Source organism: Asparagus officinalis, chromosome 8 (assembly GCF_001876935.1).
Source record: "Asparagus officinalis chromosome 8, Aspof.V1, whole genome shotgun sequence".
Classification (NCBI taxonomy): Eukaryota; Viridiplantae; Streptophyta; class Magnoliopsida; order Asparagales; family Asparagaceae; genus Asparagus; species Asparagus officinalis.
The window spans coordinates 89,065,277-89,089,529 of record NC_033801.1 but is presented as its reverse complement, the minus strand read 5'-3'; the positions used below and the strand labels follow the sequence as shown (position 1 = coordinate 89,089,529).

General features: G+C 35.5%; 1 protein-coding gene across 1 annotated transcript; it reads left to right on the top strand.

The window, feature by feature from the left end:
- Window positions 10,336-22,708, top strand: LOC109851507. Its single transcript, XM_020421677.1, has 6 exons — window positions 10,336-10,638; window positions 13,669-13,741; window positions 14,840-15,012; window positions 16,814-16,841; window positions 16,960-17,068; window positions 22,305-22,708. The coding sequence occupies exons 1-6, from the start codon at window positions 10,435-10,437 to the stop codon at window positions 22,384-22,386; spliced, it is 669 nt and encodes a 222-aa protein (XP_020277266.1). The 5' UTR covers window positions 10,336-10,434; the 3' UTR covers window positions 22,387-22,708.

The window sequence follows — 24,253 nt, the reverse complement described above, 5'->3', positions numbered from 1 at the left end:
ATTATGCCCTTGTATTCACATATGAATTCTTAACAGCTATTGAAGAGTTGTCGAACATCTAAAGTACTTTCTTCCCTTCCCTCGTTGTGAGGTAAATATGACCTTTAGGTATTATACTCCTCTCAAGCATCCTATTCCTAGATCAACAATGGTCTGTGACCCCCAAAAGATTCTCAGATTTTAAATCATTGTCAGCACAAGTCAAATAACAATTAGAAATTCTGTACATTTTTTTCCATTTAACTAATACAATATGATATCATGAGTTTCTCTAAACACTCCAAGGTTGTCACGCCCCCAATTTACAACGAAAATTCATAAATACGGTTTACGTGATAGCAGCGACCCGTGCACGAGATAAGTCCCGAGCATGAGTCAAGTCTGACACTTCATATCATAGAGCTTATCTCAAAACACATAAACTTGCTGATGATAGAAGTTTAGAACCACTATATATGTAATGAGTACTTACAACCCACAAGCTCATGTTACAAACATTTCACAAAATAAAGCATGTCATTGACGGTGTGAAACACTAAAGAGGAGGTTTTTTTTATAACGCCTCTTAGCGACGTGCCACAACCAAAGTTCAGCTTATAATATAGCTAGGTGAGATCTGAAAAAAAAAATAAAAAAAAACAACGGGGTGAGCTAGAGCTCAGTAAGAACATTTTCCACTAGAGTTCCTAGATAACTAACAAAATAATAATAATAATTCCCAGAAATATCAAAATTATAAGTTTCGCACCAGAAATTCACAAATAGCAAAATACGATCCAAATATCGTAATATTATCATCTTCAAGAAATAATGCAACAATTATATTTTCTTTCTTATGTGCAACTGAATATACTATAATATTTTCTAGAATCAGACCATTTTTGAATCAAGGTAACCACTAAGAAAGAAAAAGAACTACTAAATTTGTACAAAACCAGAGGATTATTATTTTCTCAATTTCACAGTCAATTGTCAGAATTTTAAATCTCGACGAGTCATTCGTGAATGTGAAAATCAGCTCATAGGTCACACTAAGGCAACAAATTATAGCCCAGTAGCATGGGAATGCGTAAAACGCATCACATAACAGATAATTCTCAGGAATCGAATGGACCTATCACTGCTATAGGTTACTGGCCAAATACAGAAGGGCCAATACAGAAGGGCCAACACAGAGGGGCCAAATAAAAGTGCATACTGGTAGATCTCATATATGAGCCTACTATCTAATCTGGTTTCGATGATTAACAAACAATTCCTAACATCGTTTGTTGAGTGTTTGTATTTACTTGTTAGGAATCCTACACAAAGATCCTCGGTCGGAGGTTTGTTGGACTTGCGTCTACACGATCATATCCATTAGAGGATGAAAGGAAATTGGAATGAAGCACGATGCAATTCAAGTTCCAGACACATTATTGCTTCATCCATTCTATGAGAGAAGGATCGCCCAAGATCAAGCGTCACAAGATCATTTAGCTTGGGTATATTAGTTTAAGTGTTTATACTTGTGTGTTTATACTTAAAAGCTCAAATATTACACAGATACACGTTTTCATTTTATAGCTTTCAAATTCAATCGTATAAATATAAAACAAATAGTTATATTTATAGACATACATAATTGTTTCATATTTATTATCTTTATTTGGGAAAATAATGTGTTTATAGATTAAAGACTTGATTATACTATTTTATATCTTTTATCAAGTCTATTAATCTACTAGAAAGTGTTTCAGAACATATTAGATTTCATCAAAATCAAGTATTTGACAATTTTGTATTTTTGTACGTTCCGCAAAATGATGAGTTTTCACAAATAAGAAATGCAATTTAAAAAATTCTTTTTCTAACATGTTCATTTTCATGAATAAACATTTTCCCAAGTTTAATAATTTTTTGAATTTATTTACTATTTTTAAAACACCTTTGAAAATCAGTTTTACTGTTCATATGGCCTTTGCACGTTTTTCGGTCGAGCGATATTCATATCAGTCGACCAATACACTGCTCTGAAGTTTCATTTTTGTTTCTACTCAGTCGACCCATCCTTATCAGTCGACTGAACAATGTTATAAGTCGATTGATGTAGTGTCATCAGTCGACCGATAGCTCATTTGTTTTCGCCTGTTCAGCCTATCAGTCGACCGATGAGGTTCATCAGTCGACTGATAACGACTAGTTTGCTCACTAACGACTAGTTTTGAACTGTTTTGTTTAGGAGGTTATCTATATATATAGCTTTCAAGGCTTGTTCTTGAGACATGGATGTTTAAGTGAGTTTATATAAGATTATTTTCAAGAGTTTAAGTGTGTTTTTGGTTTATGCAAAAGAGTTTTATAAAGAGAAGGCTTTTAATTTCGGTTTTGAGGAGTTCAACCTCAAACATCTATATCTACATCTCTTTGTTTAGAGAAGTTTTTCTAAACTCATTATCTTCCTTATTTTTATTTTGATTCTTATATATATTTGCTAGATTAATTTGAGTTTAATTTTCATTGTTCATTGTTTACACACACAACCATTTGAGCTTAAATATTTCACGTTTAGTATACTTGGGTTGTGGGAGTGTATCTTTGTGTGAGCTTCAATTTCGTTCTCATTTGTATTGGAGAACAAATTCATTTATTTGAGCTTATTATTATTGAGAACACGTTGTAATACACAAGGACACTTAGAGGAGTGGTTGAAAGAAGAACGAGGTCAATTCTAAGATGAGTGAGTTGGTTGTAAAAGCCTAGAGAGAGGTAGTAATTCCAAATACTTGAGGAAGGTGACACGGGTTGGCCAACACTTAGAGAAGTGTATTGTGTGATTTTCAACGTGTATATTGTAAAAAAATTCGGTGAGCTCGAAAAACCGATTGTGTAGTGATTTTGTGTTGATAGTGAAGAATCTCCTCGAGGTGAGGAGCGGAGATGTAGGTCAAGGGTTGACCGAACTCCGTAAACATATCATTGTGTTTCTGATTGTTTTGGCGTACTCTTATTGTCTCATTGTTTTTATTGCCTATTATTCATTGTTTATCCTTGCACATAATTTTATTGGATATCATATTTGATGGGATATTAGTTGAATAAGTTTTTATTTAGTAGCAAAATTGGATTAGATTAGCAAATATCCTATTCACTCCCCTAGGGTACGTACTTTCATTTGGTATTAGAGTTTAGTGCTCTTTGATTTGTGGATTAATCGCCTAGAGTCAAAGATCCCCCCTTTGTAAATTTTCTAATCTAGTTTTGTGATTATCTTTCTTGCATTTATATCATGGATATGCACGTTGCACATAGTTTAGGTTATGATATTAATATCGCTCCAAAACTAAATGATTTTCCTTATGCTCAATGATGTGTTAGATTTAAACTATCTGTTAGATCTAAACATTTTGATTTATGAGAAATAATTAATTATGCTTATGTTGTGCCCACATTGGAGAAATCCAAGTAGAACAATAATGATAAAAGAATGTTTATAATGAACAAGCTCTTGTTAAAATTTTTACTTAATGCTTTTGATTCATCTATATGTAACAAGCTTGCTTCTTTTGATAGTGCTTACAAATTATGAAATTTTATTAAAGCACATCAATACAACTTGGAGGAGATCCAACGTGTATTGATGGATTCCACTTTAAGTGCAATTGGAGCTTCATCATGCACACGGTCACTAGGCGATAGCCCTAGTGAGATATGCGAGTCCGAATCCGAAAGTAAACTTTCTATTGATGAACTCTCTTGTGCTTATAAACGATTAATGCATACCTATAATAAATTGCATCATAATTTGGTAAATTTAAAAAGCGAGCATGTAGAGTTAAAATCTGATCATGATATGCTAGCTTCTAAATTTGATATTATTGCTAAAAAAAATGTGATCCTCAAATAAAATAATAAAAAATTAAAATTGGATCATGCTTCTTTGAATTTAAATATTGCTAGCTTGAATCATGAGAAAAATGATGCATTGTTAGAAGTAGAAACAATTAGGAATGAATTTGATTCTTTCAAAATTAAGCATGTTTGTTCTACTTCTAATATCAATGCTATTGTGCCTAATAATGAGTTGAATCTTATGAAAAACCGTATATCTTCTCTAGATTCAACCTTAACTAAATACATTGATAATCATAAGAAACTTATGAACATGAGTGCTATGTCTTGTGCAAATGCTTCTAAATTACGTACACACTATGCACATATATAGCAAAGTTTATAAATACATCATTTGCGGCCGTAAAGACCGTCTTGCTATATTTTGCTATGATGCACATAAACCCAAAATTTCTAATACTAATGTTTGTTGTACATCTCATAAAGGTTCATCACCTTACACACACACACATGCATCAAAATTTCATCATAAGCATGTTAATGTGTATAAGTGTGATTATTATGATCGTTTTAGCCATTTGGCCAAAAAAAATTTTGATTTAAAAAGAGTTTCATATTTACAAAATGCTTTAAAAAGACCATATTTATTTGTAAATGTTTCTCGTGCACAATCAAAATGTCATCATAAATAAATGCACTCATTTCATTGCACATATTACAATAGAATGAGTCATTTGCATAACTATTGTTATGACAGTGTCCGTGCACAAATTGCACCTAAATTGGTTCATAACACAAGGGCATTGGTTTCAAATGATAGGGGTCATGTATCTAAACTCTTCAGCACCAAGAATGTTTGGGTGCCAAAAATATTTTTGATTTTAAAATCAAGATTTTTAGTGTTTTTTGTTTTTTGTTTTGAAAAACATAGGAAAACTTATTTTTATTGATAAAATTTTACCCAAATGATTGTTTATAATGATCAAACATTATTATTTTTTAAATATATTTTATTGTCATTACATATTATGATTTTTTTTTAAATTTGATTTATTGATAAAGAGGTTTATGGTTGAGCAAACCCCCCGGATTTATTGATCATTTTCTTTCAAATCATGTTTACCGGGTGTAAAAAGCTTCATATGGGTTAAAACAAGCTCCAAGAGCTTGGCATGCTCACCTTTCTTATTTTCGTGTCAAAAATTATACAATTTGATCATAGTTTGTTTTATCCTAAGCATATTTCTTGATCTTTATGGATGAAACATATAAATGTTCTATATTTTTTTTGCTTGATCACTTATTTACATTCTACAAAAATAATATTTTATGGATCAAGTATGTTTTGATGTTGTTGTGCTTTTAAAATTCCTAATCATTCATGATTTATGTTTGTATGGTTATGAATTTTTGGACTTTCATTTGATTTTTCGATTTTCATGGTTTTCATTTAAAAATATATTTTCATGATTTACCTTCATTTGATATTATGATTTATTCATGGATTTTCATACTTTTCCTTCGTGGAGTTTCTTTCATGAATATTTCTGGATGATGTTTGGATCATCATTTTTATTGCCTTTGGAGATTTGTTTATACTATTATTTTTAACTTTAATTAAATTGTTTTATGTATTAATTTTTGTTTAAGATTTATTTTAAAACTATGTTTTGAGACACCGTTCATAATGATATATCTTTATGCATTCTCATGGTCTCTTTGAATGTGAGTTGTCATGATATATTTTTTTTATCTATGCTCACATATTGTTGCCTTACATTTTTCTTTATATATATGCTTTAAGGCATTTTGATAGGGGGAGCCTTTCCCTAACTTGTTTATACTCACTATGCTTATAGGTAGGGGGAGCCTTTGCTCTCTTCTTTCTTATTGTTTTCCCTATTTTGATGTTGACAAAATGGAGAAACAAGTATATTGTGGGCATTTCATTTATTGCTTTCTATTGTATATGCACGATGATTATAAAATTGTATATTCATTTGGTATCATGTATATTTCCTTTACTATTTTGCGTAAATTGTTTGTTATCATCAAAAATGAGGAGATTGTTAGATTTTATGTTTATGAGCCTACTATCTAATCTGGTTTTGATGATTAACAAACAATTCCTAACATCGTTTGTCGAGTGTTTGTATTTACTTGCACAAATATCCTCGGATGGAGGTTGGTTGGACTTGCGTCTATAGGATCATATCCATTGGAGGATAGAATAAAATTGGAATGAAGCATGATGCGATTCAAGTTCCAGACACATTATTGCTTCATCCATTCTACGAGAAGAGGATCGCCCAAGATCAAACGTCACAAGATCATTTAGCTTGGGTATATTAGTTTAGGTATTTATACTTGTGTGTTTATACTTAAAAGTTCAAATATTACACACATACACGTTTCGTTTTATAGCTTTCAAATTCAATCGTATAAATATGAAACAAATAGTTATATTTATAAACATACATACTTGTTTCATATTTATCATTTTTATTTGGAAAATAATATGTTTACGGATTAAAGACTTGATTATACTATTTTATATATTTTATCAAGTCTATTAATCTACTCGAAAGTATTTCAAAACTTATTTGAAAATATTTCATCAAAATCAAGTATTTGACAATTTTGTATTTTTGTACGTTCTGCAAAATGATGAGTTTCCACAAATGGGAAGTGCAATTTAAAAAATTCTTTTTCTAACATGTTTATTTTCATACGAATAAACATTTTTCCAAATTTTATAATTTTTAGAATTTATTTATTATTTTTAAAACACCTTTGAAAATAAAATTTACTGTTCATATAAGGGCTGTGCACGTTTTTCGGTCAACCGACTGTTCATATCAATCGACCGATAAACTACTCTGGAATTTTATTTTTTTTCTACTCAGTCGACCCATCCTTATCAGTCGACTGAACAATGTTATCAGTCGACCGATGTAGTGTCATCAATCGACCGATAGCTCATTTATTTTCGCATGTGCAGCCTATCATTCGACCGATGAGGTTCATCAGTCGACCGATAATGGTTAGTTTGCCCAGTAGCAGCTAGTTTTGAGTTGTTTTGTTTGGGAGGTTATATATATAGCCTTCAAGCCTTGTTCTTGAGACATGGATGTTTAAGTGAGTTTATATAAGATTGTTTTCAAGAGTTTAAGTGTGTTTTTGGTTTATGCAAAAGAGTTTTACAAAGAGAAGGCCTTGAATTTCGGTTTTGAGGAGTTCAACCTCAAACATCTATATCTACATCTCTTTGTTTAGAGAAGTTTTTCTAAACTCATTATCTAGCTTATTTTTATTTTTATTCTTATATATATTTGCTAGATTAATTTGAGTTTAATTTTTGTTGTTTATTGTTTACACACACAACCATTTGAGCTTATTATTATTGAGAACACGTTGTAATACACAAGGACGCTTAGAGGAGTGATTGGGAGAAGATCGCGGTTAATTCTAAGAGGAGTGGCTTGGTTATAAAAACCTAGGGAGAGGTAGTAATTCCAAGCACTTGAGGAAGGTGACACGGGTCGGCCAACACTTAGAGAACTGTATTGTGTGATTGTCAACATGTATATTATAAAAAATTTCGGTGAGCTTGGGAAACTGATTGTGCAGTGATTTTGTGTTGATAATGGAGAATCTCCTCGAGGTGAGGAGCAAAAATGTAGGTCGATGGTTAACCGAACTCCGTAAATATATCCTTGTGTTTGTGATTGTTTTTGCGCACTCTTATTATCTCATTGTTTATATTGCCTATTATTCATTGTTTATCCTTACACATAATTTTATTGGATATCATATTTTCTAGGTTATTAGTTAAATAAGTTTTTATTTGGCATCAAAATCGGATTAGATTAGCAAATACCTTATTCACCCCCCCTCCTAGGGTACTTTCACATTCACCATATGGCAGACATAATCACTCCATAGTGGACTTTTATTGAGGGTTAAAAAATATCGAGAATCACTTATCAAATCAAAAAGCCATCACTTATTAGAATTTGCTAAACATTTTTGAATCGAGTGGATAAGTGTAAACTCATTATATTAAACCTTAATTAAAATAGTTTATGGATTTTACTTTTCTCTACTTTTATCAGATACTAAGCCATAGAAAATCTTTGAATCCATTAAACTGTCGAAACACGTTCAAAATATTTCTTTTCTTCAAAAGCTTTCCAATAAAGCAATACCCACAATTATTTAAAATCACATGAGAACCAAATTTACTTTTCATAGTTCATATAAAATCAAATTGATTTTTCATATCTTGTACGAAATCAGCATCGCATTATGTCTTAGGTCACAACAGAAGTAGATCAAATCACCATTAACTTTATATGCATGAAAATGATATATTATTTATTTTTTGATCACAAGATAAATCAAATATAACACTCATGCAATTTCATATTATAAAATACTAGTGAGAAATGAACTCACCTCAAGTGGACACGACTTCTTCAAAATATTACTTCCTTGGATATCAACCAGATCCTATAATATAAGATATAAGACTAATATTAATTCAGGACAAACATATATTATTTGTTAATCATTGTATAATCTAGGCATAAATAGTGCCAACTATTATCAAATAGAATCAAACTCATAAATGAGGTTTACATAGGCTTGTTACTAATTTTAGCAATCTAGCATAACTTTATAACTCTCTTTTATTAACTTGTAGTTCTCTTAGCAGTATCACAACAAGACAGGGGGCTATAGAAAATTGATCAAGCCCAAAGTTATCTTTTATTCTTAAGATTGTACTTATTTGCAAACAGAGCAAATGACAGGGGGCTAACAGAGATTTTCCAGTATTTTTTCAACCATAATTCATTTTCTTAGGTCTGTTCGAAATTCTCACATGGTTCAGGGATTTAAAGAAAAGTTTCCTAGCCAAAACTTGTATCCAATGACTTAGATGGCTTATCATGAAATTGTTTTTGTAAGCCAAGGGTGAAAATGAGATTTTTCCTTCTCTCCTTTTCTTTGTTCTCCTGCTACCCGATTCTTCATCTTCCTCTTCTTGTTCGGTTTTTTTGGCTAGATTACCTAAGGGTTTGCCGACAGTCTCTCATCCCTCTCGCCGTGCAGTAGCATGGCGACAGGAATTGTCAATGACTAGGGTGGCCGGTCGACGAGACCTTCACCGGATCTAGGTTTGTAATTTTTTTAATATTCAATAATATCAAAAAGCACTTCACAAACCATTTCATAACATAATTTAGTCTCAATTCATTTTAATTACCCTTTGATTGCCCATGATAGCTTACCATTACTCTATTACATGAATTCAACCAAATAAAATATGGGAGAAGATTGTACCTTGCTATGAGTTGTTTGATAGAGGCTTAGCTACTCTCCTTCTTCCCTCTCTTCCCTATTTTCTTCTCAAATGCACATTACTGTTTACTACAGTAGCAAGAGTTCAAGAAGGATGAAAATCAGAATTTGAGAGGAGTATTATGCAAGGATACCGTTTTAATTTTTTTTCCTTCATGGAAGGCAAGGAGCACATGAGGGAAAGGCAAGGAGCACATGAGGGAAAGACACGTCCTTTGACTCATATCAATGTCCAATAGTAATGAGCCAACCCAACTTAGGAAGAATGCTCACTTGACAGCAAACTGGGTGATGTTCACAAAAGACCCCTCCCATATAAATTTTATTACACATTTTCCTCTTCTTCTTACTTATTATTAATATTATTTATAAGAGAAAAATTATAATTAGTTAATTATTTAGGTCGCTACAAAGGGTCTTAAAAGTGGAAACAAGGCATGGAAGTTGATCATTAAATAATTATCAAATTGCTAAAAATAGTAGCATTAAAAGCCAATGAATCCGTTAGAAAACAGAGCTACAAACAACTGCTTATTTGCGTTGGTTTCTCATTCATTCACCGTGAGTGATTTGGAGGAATATATGCTTCAAGTAATTGAAGAAGATGGTCTGAAAGCAAAGACTTGCTCGAGTTATATTATTTAATTGAAGTTTTCCCTCCACATATATCTCATTGGAACCTTTGTAAGTTCATATTTCACAGTAAAGTGCAAGAAATTAATTTTTTTTTGTCATTATCATATCATTTTCAAGTTTATACTCCCTCAAAGTTCGTGTTTTTCTTATTTACAGAGAAAGATGCTGATTTTTTGTATCCTCTTAAAAATGGCTGAATTTTAGAAAACCCCTTAACTTTGGATGATCATCAGATAACATAAATCATAGAATATCAGAAAACCCTCTTAAGGGCAGAGGTTATCAGAAAACCCCCTTTAATTTTTAATATTTTCTCAAGAAGCCCCCTAAAAGCATTGACCGCAATTTTGACATTGTATGGATAAAACTATGAGCTATTTTTGCAAGTAAAAATTGCTGGTTAGCACTTTTAAGGTGGGGTTTTCTGATAAAATGTTAGAGTTAATGGTGGTTCTTTAGTAACCCCTAAACAGAGGTGGTTTTCTGAAATTTTGAAAATTACAAAATACTGTTAAAAAAAAAAAAACAGATCGACGACAACACATGAAAACGAAGCGTGCTCTTTGAAACCTCCAACGATCCCTTCGATCTTCTTCCTTCTTCATGGAGACGGATCGACTGCGTCTGAGGAAGAAGACTCTTCAATCGGTCCTCGAGCAGTGCCAGAGAACCCTAGATCATCTCAAAGAATCCGATCCCAAAAACCCTAACTCGACCGCCAAAGAGAGAGAAGATGAGGAAGAGAGAGGATCTGGAGGAGATTGTTCCAACGATTCGTCTACCGATTCCGATTATGATTCTGATGAGGTAATATTTCCAAAATTTTGATTTTTTTTCTAATTTTTTTTTTTGGTGTTAGAATTGACTCTTTATATTACTTAGGGTTACCTAGAACCGGAAAGGTTGCTGATACTTATTGAATCCATAAATATGTCTTTCTTTACGTTTCTGGGGGATTTAATTTTGGTAGTTAACTCCAAGTTATGATGGAATACCCGTTACTGGATTCATAGTTTTAAGGGGAAGACTTGCAGTTGGTTGAGCCAGGAAGACTAGATTTGGGAGTTGATATGTCAACAGAAACATTTGATTGGATATTTGTGAATGTTGAAAGGGTTGTCATGCGACTTGTAGAAGTCATGTCAACTTGTGTTGAAAAGCATGGATTTGGATGCTATTACATGTGTACGGCATGAGCAGGTCATTAGATGGTGCACAAAAAAAAAAAAAAAAAAAAAAACTAAAATGGTGCTTATGAAATGATAAAATGACCTTTAAAGAAGGCTTGTTTCTAATATTTGTCCGACTTGGACATTGGCTTCACAACTAAAGAATAGTGCCGCATAGAGTGGGATCTAGATTTAGTCTTATCTGTTCAAGATGCTTTATGAATATGAAATGTGTGTTTCAGGTAGTAGTGTTGGTTGTGAGCTTCAGGTTTATGTTTTTCCTTGTGAGTTTTGGTTTTCATTACTGTATTAGTTGATGGATTTTGATACTCTCCACTGCCAAAAGCTCTCCGCTATAAGAAATTAGTTGAGAGATTGCGACTTTTAATCACAATCATCTATTGTTCAATGGATAGTTGCGACTCATTCCAAATCTAGCACTTACTGTGTTCCCCCTTTACGCTCATTCTTGTTTATCACTCAAGAGGAATCACTACCTTCCACTATACAATAGATGGTTGTGATTAAAAAGAGCAGTCTGTCTACTACTTTTATATAGCTGTAAAATTGCAAGACCAGGTTGATGTATATTTGTGTTTCAACAGTCGCCATGGTATATGTTTAAGAAAGCGTTGTAGATGAAATGCAAAATAATTGTTCTGTTTCTTTTCTGAACAGTATTGGTATAAGAGAATGTGGTAAATGATTTGCTAAAATATGCTTGAAGAAGTATTTACATGACTATAATTTGATGAAATGGAAAATATCAGAATGTGTCTGTCTTTTCGTCAAATACATTTATTTTGCATATTACATGACCGTGGTCTAGTCTAGTTTTAGTAGGTTTTAATCCTTTGCTGTCCCTCTTTTAATGTTGAGAAACGTTCTTATCCAACTCTAATGCAGACTCTGTTTCTGATAACTTTTAATCCTTTTACAATGTTCCAGGCACTGATTACTGATAATTATAATGGTATTGATTCACTACTTACTACTCTTACTTTGAACTTTGAAGTTTGAAAGATATAGACCACTTGTCAATTAATTTTGTAATGCATCAATATGGAACAACGGTCTTTCCCTCTTTGTTATGCCTTGCGTAAATTATGCATTAGTTGCATTCTGGTCTATGATTGACCTGAAGGTCCTTCAATAGATGCGTGTTTTATTTCACAGTTAGGAGCTGGTCACAATTTGTTGAGTGATGGTTTTATCCATTTCAGAAAGGTTTTATTGTAAGAAAGATAAGTTCTTGCTACAAAATATCTGTTGTGTTCTACGCATCTTTGGAAAGCATGTTTAATACAGATAACTTAAAACAGATATAATAAGTTCTTGATGTGATAGTTCAATGAAGATGGAAGTGGAGGGTCATGGTTAAACTCATTAATGTTTTTAAACAATGACGATAGGTGTATCATTGATGGATATCTTAGGCTACAATATTTGAATTAGATTTCTTATAAAAATTGTAGGGAATCTCCTTGCTTGTTTCGTTGTAATGAGGGCTGCAAACAGAGCAGATCAAATCAAATCGAATACTAGCATGTTCGTATTTGTATTTTTAATAAATCTTCAAATTCAAATACGAATTCGAGTACAAATTTGAGTACAAATATCAGTTTCTAAATTTCTTCTAATTCTAATGTGAATACAAATATTTCTAGAACATTCACGAGTATATAATGAATATCGCGGTATGTTTATTTTGATTACTAATTCTTAGTTTATGAATATTAAACTATTTAATTGAAAATATACTTTCATGTGGTTAATGAAATTTGGTTTAAAAACTGATACAGAGCTCTTTAAATTTGACAAAGTTGGTATAGAATTTAAATTACAAAGTATAAAGGGATAAAAAACATAAAATCATGCATGTAATAATAAAAATTATAAGAGATAAAATTTAAACCAATATTTGATAATCAAACAAATCAAATATACATTTGGTTAAATTCTATTCATTTTTGACCCAAATACTAACGACTATTTGTTTACTATAAATGAACTACTTATCGAATATAACCCAATATTTAGACAAACAATTAACACATTATTTGGTTTGCTTCCATCCCTAGTTGTAGGTTAGTTATTGCCTGTTTTTCCTTTTCCTTTTTCCCCATATTTGTTCGTAGAGATCTAGGTTTAATGTTAAGGATCGGCTACCTAACACAACCCTCATCCTTTATCCTGGCTTCGGACATGCAGTGAAAAGTTAAATGCAACAATTAGAAGAAATGATAAGATTATAATCAATGAATAATGAAGGGTTGGATTTATTCCTCAGAAAACTTGTGTAGAGCTGTTAAGAAGAATATGATAATGAATTACTTAGTGGAGATGGCTCTCAAATGGAACTGTGTTGAAGGGTAGATTCATGCCAACTGGCCCCAAAGTTTTGGAATAAGGGCTTTCTTATTGTTGTAAGTTTCCATATTGTTGAAAACAGGAAAGTATATGTTCTTTTCCTAGAATATTTGTTTATATACACATTACACATATGTACCACAGAAAGTACAAGGAGGTCTTTTGCATATTGATGAAAGTGCTTTCATTAAATTTTATTTTGAGTGCAGGAATTCCATTTACAGATCGTTGAACATCACATAGCTGTACTTTGTAATGCTGTTGCATAAAATTATGTCCGCCCTTTTATGTTGTGCAGTTATGTGGTCTCGTCAAGTCGAAAGTTGACTCACCGGACTTTCTTGCAAAGCTTGGGAGCATCCATATGACAGGTTCTCACTGTCATTTTTGTGTGTGTAATACCTAAAGTTTTTTGGCATATATACCAGCAAAACTATACCTCAATTCTTTCATATTGGGCTTTTCTACCCTTTAAATATTGGGTTGGGGAATACGGCTTGTACATTCTTAAAACTTTTGTTAGTGTAGTTTAAGAATACTATAGTGCCTGATATGTCCTTTCCTCATTCGATTAAACTTAATTATATTTCTAATTAAAGAACGACAACTGGAATTGTAGGGAAGGGACAAAGCCCAACAGATCTCTTCTCAAATCTTCGCTCAAAGCTTGACTATGCCTTCCACAAATTCAAAGATCTCAGTTCTCTCCAAAACCTAGCCCCAACGAAACCAAAACCCAAGCCTTTAACCTTAACCTCAAGAAGGTCATGGTGGTGCATTCAGCTCGGCGTACGGTTCTCTGGAAGTTCATGGGGGGAAGGAAGGTCATTCCATGTCTAAGTCTGGTTACTTCTATGTGACGATTGATTTCCAAATTCTGGAGATTTCGATTCAATCGCTAAAATCTTATTGGATTTCTTTTATGTCTCTGTATCACCTTCTTATATATCTCTGTACCTTCATTCCTTTTAACCCTCATCCTATATATATCATTTTCCCGATACCTGTATCACTTTCCCCTCTTATGTTCCTTATCTGGCCTGAGCTCTTTGTATCCATCTAGATCAATTTAACATTTTCATGTCTTTGTCCTTTCTCCTTTTATCTCTCTTATTATGTTTGGGAGGAGGGGTAAAAATGTCAAAAATGTCAAAGCACCCATCCAACCCAAGAAAATTAACATTGTTAAATGCGGAGGGTATAAAATCCCAATCTGAAAGATTTTGGGGGTATTTTTGCAACTACCAAGATTTAGTGGGTAGTTTTGCAAATATGAAAAACTTGAGGGGTATATGTGCAAAAACCCTATAATTATTCCGTACACCTCAATTGAAAATAATATTTTATTTATGATATCTGTAGAAATTTACTGCTGATCTGCTGCAGAATTACATTTTTGTAGCTGTTCATGCAGTTCAATTCTATTTTATCTGAGTAAGTGGCTGATGATAATTTGTTATGTGATACAGATGATAATGCATCATGGGATATGATTGGTGCCAAAGACTTATGGGAGGACAAGCATATTAGTGGGGACAATGAATCCGATCAAGATGGTTATGTTCTTGTTAAGCAAGAAGACATAGTTGAGGGAATTGCATGCTTCATGGCTGCATATCTTCTATCTTTAGAACAAACTAAAGTATGCATCTTTTCCCCTTGTTTAGCTCTTTCAATTTTCTTGTCATCAGCCTCAAATGCTATTAGGAATTGCTCTGCAACATAATGAACGGTGCTAATCCTCACAGCTAATTGTTATTTTACAACTAGATGCTTGGAAACATGTACATAATTGTATGCGGTGAATAAAGAAATACTGAACTGATTACATGATCCTCAAGGTATTGCTGAACTGATATACTCTCAGACTGCAGTTTATGCTTCTGTGGCGTTTTTTATTTGTGTTAAAAAAAATTATTATGCAAATAACCATTTACAGGCATGATAACTTGTCACAGTCTGATCTTTCAAGGCTAACAGACTGGCTATAATTGCAATGCTTGAAAAAACTTCATGAAATTCTGGAGGAGTAATAGGTGGTTCACCTGTAACATGAGAATCATCAACTTAAAAATTACTACAATCAGATTGTAGAATGTGCACAGGTTAACTACTTTTTCTTTTTCTTTTTCTCTTTTTTTTTTTGCGGGTGTGTGTGTGTGTGTGGGGGGGGGTCACGTAGAGCATCACTTCAAGCAACTTCTAATTGTGCAATTACAACTAGTTGCTACCTACATATCACAACATAGTATGACCAATTTTTTTTTTTATTTTCTCCGTTCTAAAAGTTACAGAACTATATTTACTCGTGTATGAGTACGTATGAGTTAAGAATAAATCAGTACGGATGAAAGTTCTGAAGTTATGAAAAATAATGCACCTGATAAAAGCAATGAGAAAGGGAGCAAGACCGAGGAACTCATGTGACAATTGAATGCTGGTGTTTATAGTGGTGGCAGGCATGGGAATAAGCATATATCTTTATAGCATACAAAAAGAAAGATGACTTGGTGATGGATTAGGAGTTTATCATTGCAAGAAAATGATAACCATTTGAATATGAGAGGGATAATTCATGGTGGAGCCTTCATGGCGAAGCATAAATTTTAATGTGCAAGTAATGAAGGTGAAAGCACAGGCTTGAAGACCCCATGCTGGTTGGAGGTTTAGTGCACTGGCAGGGAAGAAAATTGTCATCTCTAGTTCCTCTGCCTTAGAAGTGCATATAGTTTACCCTTTGTTCATGTTTTTTTAATAGCTGAAATGTTGTCTTCATTATGTTAAATTATTATGATTATGTTAAATTATGCATAATAACCTTGAGTTATGCATGCCTGTATGGATGTTCTTTCATTCTTGGAGTAGTAGTAGTTATTCTATTTCATAGTCGTCTTGTCAACATCAGGCTTGCACTCAGTTTGAAACTTGAAGCCTAACTTCTGTTCCTTTTGTGTTAAATTTTGCAATAGAACCATAAAGTACAGACTTTGGGTACCGTAGATATGTAAAGGGTCTAGTGAAAACTTATTATATATGTTCTGAATTAGAATTTAGCAAACTAAAACAAATTAACAGATAGTTAATGGAAAGTTTTTGGTCTGTTAATATCCGGCTTGGTTGCGCTCGGTTTGAAACTTGAAGCTGAACTTCTGGTCCTTTTGTGTTAAATAATGCGGTAGAACCATGAAGTAGGGACTTTTGGTACACTAAACGTGCTAATGGACTGGTGAAAGCTTATATTTTCTGAATTAGAATTTAGAAAGCTAAACAAATTAACAGATATTTAATGGGAGAGTTTAGTTGCTTGTACTCTATAATTATTTCTTATTACAAATACACCGGAAACCTGTCATCTCAAGGTTTTCAACAGTTTCATATTTTTTAGTATGGGATACATCTTCTTGGCTTTGTTGAATTTTATGATGTACAGTTTTTCTTTACAGGAATTGACTCCCAATCAGCTTCAAGAAGGTGAGTGATTTTTATCTGAATTTAGAAGATTTCATGTATGTCATCCCCTTTAGCTGACTATCAGGTATTGAACAAGTTTCTGATGTCTAATTCGCCTCTTTAACAAATACCCTTTCAGTTCTTAGCAAAACATTTTCTGTGAAGAAGAAGAAAGGTAAGCTTCAGAAGGCTTGGGATGGAAGCAAAGTCATTTATAATGTTGCATCATGGAGTGCAACTGCTATTGGGTAATTTAGTACCTAAAATCCTGATTTTTTGTTAGATGGTTACTGTTGTTTTATCAATTAGTTTATTATGAATATTTAAAACATAGGTCCTATAGAATAATTAGGATAGAAATTGCTTATCTATTGATTAATATCTCTTGGGCTTATATAGGGCCATACAATAAAACACTCTTACAAATAAGATCCTCACAAGTCCATATATCTCAACACTCCTCCTCAAGATGAGCGAAAGATATCCACTAAGCCTATCTTGTCACAGCCTCTAGTCATGTCTACCGAACTGAGTCCCTTGGTCAGACAGTCGGCTGCCTGATCTTTGGTTGGAACATGACCTAACTCCAGTAGTCCACTGTTCAGCTTCTCTTTGATAAAAAATCTATCGATCTCGATATGTTTGGTTCTATCATGCTGCACTGGGTTGCTGGCGATGCTGATTGCTGACTTGTTGTCACATCACAGCTTCATCTTGGCTCCCTGATCTAGCTTCAGCTCCATCAACATACTCTTCAGCCACAACTACTCCGTAACTCCCAAGGCCATAGCTCTGTACTCTGCCTCAGCTGTCGATCTCGCCACCATCGACTGCTTCTTGCTCTTCCACGAGACCAAGTTGCTTCTTACAAAGATGTAGTATCCTGAAGTGGACCTCCTGTCATCAGCACAACTAGCCCAATCAGAGACACAGTAGCCCTCAATCCTCACATTACCATTCTTCCTGAATATCAGCCCTTTCCCAGGGGTACTCTTCAAATATCTCAGGATCTGGTACACTGCGTCCATATGATTCTTCTTCGGATCATGCATGTAGCGACTCACCACGCTCACTGCAAAAGAGATATCGGGATGTGTGTAACTCAAATAGATCAACTTGCCCACTAATCTCTGGTATCTATCGCGATCAACTGGTTCTCTAACCTCAGTACCCAGCTTGAACCTCTGGTCGATCGGTGTAGCTGCAGGTTTGCACCCCAACTTCCCTGTCTCTGTGAGAAGATCCAGTGCATATTTCTTTTGAGAGAGAACAATCCCCTCCGCTTCTCGAGCTATCTCGATCCCAAGAAAGTATCGCAACAAGTCAAGATCTTTCACTTCGAACTCCTTACTCAACCTCACTTTGAGTTGGGCAATCTCCTTCTCATCATCCCCTATAACAATCATATCATTCACATATACAACAAGCATGGTAATGTGGCCTCCATTTCGTCGAAAGAACACAGTGTGATCGACGTTGATCTGTTGGTACCTCATACCTATCATAGCTTTCCTAAATCTGTCGAACCAGGCGCGAGGAGACTGCTTCAGTCCATAGAGAGACTTCTTCAATCTGCAGACCTTGTCCACTGTCTGATCTGTGTCAAATCCCGGTGGTATCTCCATGTACACCTCCTCCACTAGGTCCTTATAAAGAAATGCATTCTTCACATCTAGTTGGTGTAGCTTTCATCCATCATTCACTGTCAGAGAGATCAAAGTCTGAACAGTGCTCATCTTCGCCACAGGTGCAAAAGTCTCATCATAGTCGATGTCATATGTCTGACTGTACCCTTTTGCCACCAGGCATGCCTTGTAGCGCTTAACCTGTCTGTCTGGATTCTGTTTCACAGTGAAGACCCAATTGCATCCAACTGCTCTTTTCCCCTCCGGTAGCTTCACTAACTCCCATGTGCGGTTTTTCTCGAGAGCCCCTAGCTCCTCGTGCATAGCCGCTTTTCACTTTGGGTCCTTAGCAATCTGCCAATTGTTAGGTAAGGTAACAGAGTCCAAAGATGTAATGAATGCTCCATGTGCAGTAGATATGTTAGAATATGAGACAAACTGGACATGATCCTAACCATATCTATCAGGAGGATTTCTCGTATTGTACGAGTAGTCCTTCGTACTGACATTGGTGTGGGAGGAGTAATGAGAGGAATGATATCACCTTGGTGGGAGGATTTTGGTAGTGGTGTATGTGTCTCATGAGTCGGGGTAGACCAAAACAAGGGACTTGGCACCAGTGGTACTGTAGGTACTGTTTGCTCAATCTGCTTCTCCTTTCTATTATAGGTAAGTAACTCCACCTGAGCCGTGGGCCTAACACCTCTTGTCTCCTTCTCCTCTTCTTCATTCTCCTGCTCCTTCTCAACCAATTCTTTCTCCCAAGGAATCGATACAGAAATCGATTTCTCCACATTGTTCACCGACCTCTCACCATTCTCCCCCTCTCGCTTCATACTTCCAGTATCAGGCGAGTCATCAACGGATGAAGTTACCTCTCGGGTGTAATATGGCTCGAGCTCTCAAAAGTGCACATCCATGCTCACAAACAGCCTCTTCTCCATCGTGCTTCAGCAAATATATTCCTTCTGTGTAGCATAATATCCCACAAAGATGCACTTTACCGCTCTAGGGTCAAGCTTCCCGACGGATGGCTTGTTGTCCTTCACAAAGCACACACCGCCAAATACCTTCAGTGGATGAATCCCACCATTATCTCCCTTCAACGTCTCACACGGAGACTTCCAATCCAGCACTTTCGAGGGCATCCTGTTGATTAACTGAGCTGCGATCAACACTGCTTGCCCCCATAATGTTTCTAGGACATTCATGGAGATCATCATGCTTCTAGCAACCCCTAAAAGATGTCTGTTCTTCCTTTTCGCTACCCCATTCTGAGCTGGTGTGTATGGACATATAGTCTGGTGTTGTATTCCCTGAGCTGATAAGTATTCCTCAGACGCTCTGTTGGTATATTCTGTCCCATTATCAGACCTCAATACTTTCACCACTGTCCCGTATTGAGTCTGAACATGCTTGTGAAAGTCCTTGAAGCAACCAAACACATCACTCTTGTTCATCAAATATAACCAAGTAACACAAGCAAAACAGTCAATGAAAGACACAAAATACTTATATTCATTCATAGAACTCGTGGAACAAGGCCTCCAAACATCAGAATATATCAGGTCAAATCCACAAGAACTCCTATGACCAAAACCAAATACGAACTTCTAGTAAGCTTTCCAAGCTCACATGCATCACACACCAGTTTCTGTTTATTTGCTTTCTCAAATAAGGATGGATACAACCTACCCAAAACACTGAAGGAAGAATGTCCTAAGCGCTGGTGGTGGAGCATCAACACGTCCTCAACACTCATCTCAGGTCCTCCTACTCCTGCCCTTTTTACCACAGACACCAAAGCTGAGTTCAGCCCCTCACGATCCAAGTACCACAGTCCATTACTCTACGTGCCAGTCCCAAGTCTCCTTCCTGTCCCTTTCTCCTGGAAGATCACCTTGGGAATATAACAAAAACGATACATTTTAGTTGGAGGATAATGACACTAATGGACAAAAGATTTACTGGAAAGGAGCATGCAAAACATTAGACAAAGTTATAGAACCTGTACAATTAACGGTATCCTTATTAACCACAGGCTGAAATGTACCATCAGCTGTCTGGATGCTATCTGCTAATGCTAGGTGAGTGTATGATGAGAACTCACTAGCATTGCCTGTCACATGTCGAGACGCACCGGAATCGACTATCCATTCTGATAATCTAGTGGGAGATATAGAAACAAGAGCATATGTGTCATTAGTACCTCTGGTCGGATGAGCATAAATAGCGGTGTTGCCTCTGTAGAAGACCGAAGTGAATGCCTTCTCAGTCCCACCCTTCTTGCCACCATCACCAGCTGCTCTCTGCTTCCTCTCAAGTACTTCCAAGAGCGCCTGATCCTCCTTAGTGAAGACCACACCTGCTAGGTTCTTTCCCTCTGCCCGATCGCCTCTCTCCGCCTTCACCAAGCTCGTCACCCCTAGTCCATTTCTGGCCGCCCTCATAGCCACCATTTCCTCCACTTCAAAAAATTCTCTCTCTCTTCTCTCTAAAAAGGCAGCCCAAATTTCTTCTTCTTCTACAACTCTTCTTCTTCTACAACTCTTCTTCTTCTCAATAACGGGAGACTACAGCACAGACTCAGCCAACCCCAGGCGGCGCCTCGTGGCTCTCTGCGGCACTTCAATAGCATTCTTCGGACGCTTGTAACCGCTACCGCTCTCGAGTTTGGAAGCAACCACCTTCTCAATCTCTTCCTCCAGAACACTATCTTTAGCCTTCCCAGTCCTCCTCAGATTCGAGTCAGCCACCGCCTCTTCATCTCCTCCAACCATCACCTCCCTATTCCTTAAAGATCTGGTGGTAGGCACAACAACAGAAATGCCCTTCTTCTCCTTGACATTCTGTCGAACACCTTCTGTGCCATCACCTGATTTCTTCATCTTCTTTACAACAAAAGAAAAATACCAAAACCATCAAACCCGAAACTCCTCCATGCTACTCCTCCAAGATCTCGAGCTCCACTCCTGAAATCCGACCACAACTCTGGTCTTGACTCCTCCACTCCTCTCCTCCCCATCCTTAACTCAACTCTCCAATCCCGATTACCCTCTCCATATCTATCAGCGCGCGGCTACAGAGAGGGTAGCAGCCTCCGAGCGCATCTGGCATGGCAGGTGCCGGCGGGCGCTGGGACGTGCTGTGATGCGCAGGCTGCGGGGTGTGTGGGACGCGGGTGGTGGTGACGGCTAGGGTTTGGGTGGTGGTGACGACTAGGGTTTTGGCTCTGATACCATATAGAATAATTAGGATAGAAATTGCTTATCTATTGATTAATATCTCTTGGGCTTATATAGGGTCATACAATAAAACACTCTTACAAATAAGACCCTCACAAGTTCATATATCTCAACAGGTCCCAACCCCTATGTTTCTATTTATATGTATGTATATGCAATGTATACATGCAAATGTCTATAGACAGGGAGAGAGAGAGAGAGAGGGAGGGAGGGAGGGAGGGAGATGTCTGGCTATAGAAGAGCAATTTTGATCCTAAGCTCCTAACATCCGACACACATAAACACATACATACATACATTAATTAATATGTATGTATATGTGTTGCCGGATGTTAGGAGCTTAGGATCAAAGTTGCTCTTCTATAGACAGATATCTTCTACCTTCTTTTGTTAATAATTAGGGGGCACTAATTCATCTCAGTTGGCTTTATATGAACTATTCCATGTAACGTATTATATTGGTTATCAACTGGCTCTGCTTGAAACATCCTTATTGTTTGTGTGACACATACCTGTGCATTACCTATTTGTTGCAAATATTTAGGGAGTAATTTGTCCAAAGAAATATCACAATATGTTCTAATTTCTCCCTTTTTCTTGTTCCACTTTTTCAGTATATACCAGAATCCAGCATTATTTCAGGCAGCATCTGTGGCCTTTTTCACCTCTTGCCGTGTGATATCAAAGTTCCTATAAGAAGGCTCTGTTATGATGTTCAGCTATTTCGTGGTGCCTAGAAGTCTCTGTCGTGAAAATTTATTTGCTTTACATTCAGGAAAAAGAAAATGGAAGGTTGAGCTTTCTCAGTACTTGTAATCTTTGTACATTTATCTGCCAAATATTGGAGGAAATCCTCTACTGAGCTGCTCTAAGAAGTTTCTATTCTTCAACCATATGTACATAACTACATACTTGTGGATATATGTAGATGCTTCTCAAACTGCTACGTTCACTGTGAAAATAACTGTATATTATCTTGTTCCTTTAGTTCACATGGTACTAATTATTCCTAATAGAAGATCAAGGCTCGATTATGGAATTCAAAATTTATCTCTTTATTTAATGTAGTGCTGGTCAAAGTTTTTACCTTACATGGGAAAAGAATCCACAGATAGTCTTCTGCAGATAATTATATCATGAGGGTGAAAGATTACTGACAGGCGTCTTCCATGTATGTTATAGTTTGTGACTGAGATAAAGTAGCGATGTTACGACCAAGTTGACATGTCACAATCTCGTTCATGTGTAATTTTCCCTGTGTAAATTTCCCTATAGAGTTATAAGCATTTTGCCGTGCTCATGGGGGTGAGTCTTACATGTAGAATTAGTAAAACAGAGCAGATAGTGTGGATTGAACCCACGCCATTTGCTTGGAACTACGGGTCTGTTTTTTTTTTTTTAAATTCTGATTTATTTGGTCTCTACAGATTTCTTATTTAGTCAAATGTAACTGCTTTTATATTGAATTGAACAGAATTTTTTTGAGATGTTGCTTCTTCTTTTCTATTTTTATATATACTCTACTTTTTATGGATACAAATGGTTTATACGAACAACTTATACTGAAAATTAGATAATCTGAGCTGGAGCTTTTCTTTCAAATAACTTGAAACTTAAAAAAACTCAAAATAAGAGGGTCGATGACTTTTATTTGAAAAATTGAAATTCAAAATCAGACAATTTAACTTCCAGCCTATCCTTTACAATATTCCCATTTATTTATAATATTCTAAGAGAAAAAGAGAAAAGGCGAAAGTCGGCTTGCCACCTGAGTAGGTGGACAGTTTTTATTTTTATTTTTAGGGAGTTATTTGTAATTTTAGAATTTTAAAGGGGGTAGTTGATAATTTTCTAACCTTGAAAAATCCTTTTATATAGAAAGAGCTTTGACTAATGGTGTCTTTGGGAGATGACTAAGGAAAGGGAAGGAAGGGAAAATTTTGAGGTGAGTAACATATATTTTTGAGGTCATCATAATAGATAGTGATACATATATTGCTTTTCATAATTATGGATGCTTGAGTGGGTTAGTTGGCACTCTGTAATGAGACCGCGGGGGGCTACACTCAGGGTAGTTAGTTGGTATGCTGCAATGAGACCGCAACAGACTACACTCCATTGTGCATCATTGTTTTCCAGAATAGGGTGATATGCATATTTCCGCAAAGCGACTAAGTAAGGTGGTGATGTCACAGGATACTATGAGCGCCTTACAAAACATCGTTGTTTCAGATAGAGTATTACACAAATTGCATTCATGCTCCCATGTTAGGTACCTAAGAGTAGAGTATAATGTTGAGGTTATCATACATGGCATATTCGATGCGAGTTCCTTTTACCGGATTATTATACATATGATTGCGCCACCTACCCGAGGGTAAGGCGAAATATTTGACATGACTTGTACTGATGATGTTTGGTATAGTATTGTCTTTCGTTTATTGTTTATTTCATAGGATTGGGAGTTAGGTATTTAGTGATTCACAATTTGAGATATGAGGTATATACATGAGAGTTTTCTTGTTTGGATTATTTCACTCGACGTACTCATTCCCGTGTTGTG

Excerpts from the sequence above, each read along its gene's own strand:
- LOC109851507 (XM_020421677.1), top strand. The coding sequence starts at position 10,435 with ATGGAGACGGATCGACTGCGTCTGAGGAAGAAGACTCTTCAATCGGTC. Across the intron at positions 10,639-13,668 it reads CCGATTATGATTCTGATGAG|TTATGTGGTCTCGTCAAGTC; the intron begins GTAATATTTCCA and ends TATGTTGTGCAG. Across the intron at positions 15,013-16,813 it reads TATCTTTAGAACAAACTAAA|GAATTGACTCCCAATCAGCT; the intron begins GTATGCATCTTT and ends TTTTCTTTACAG.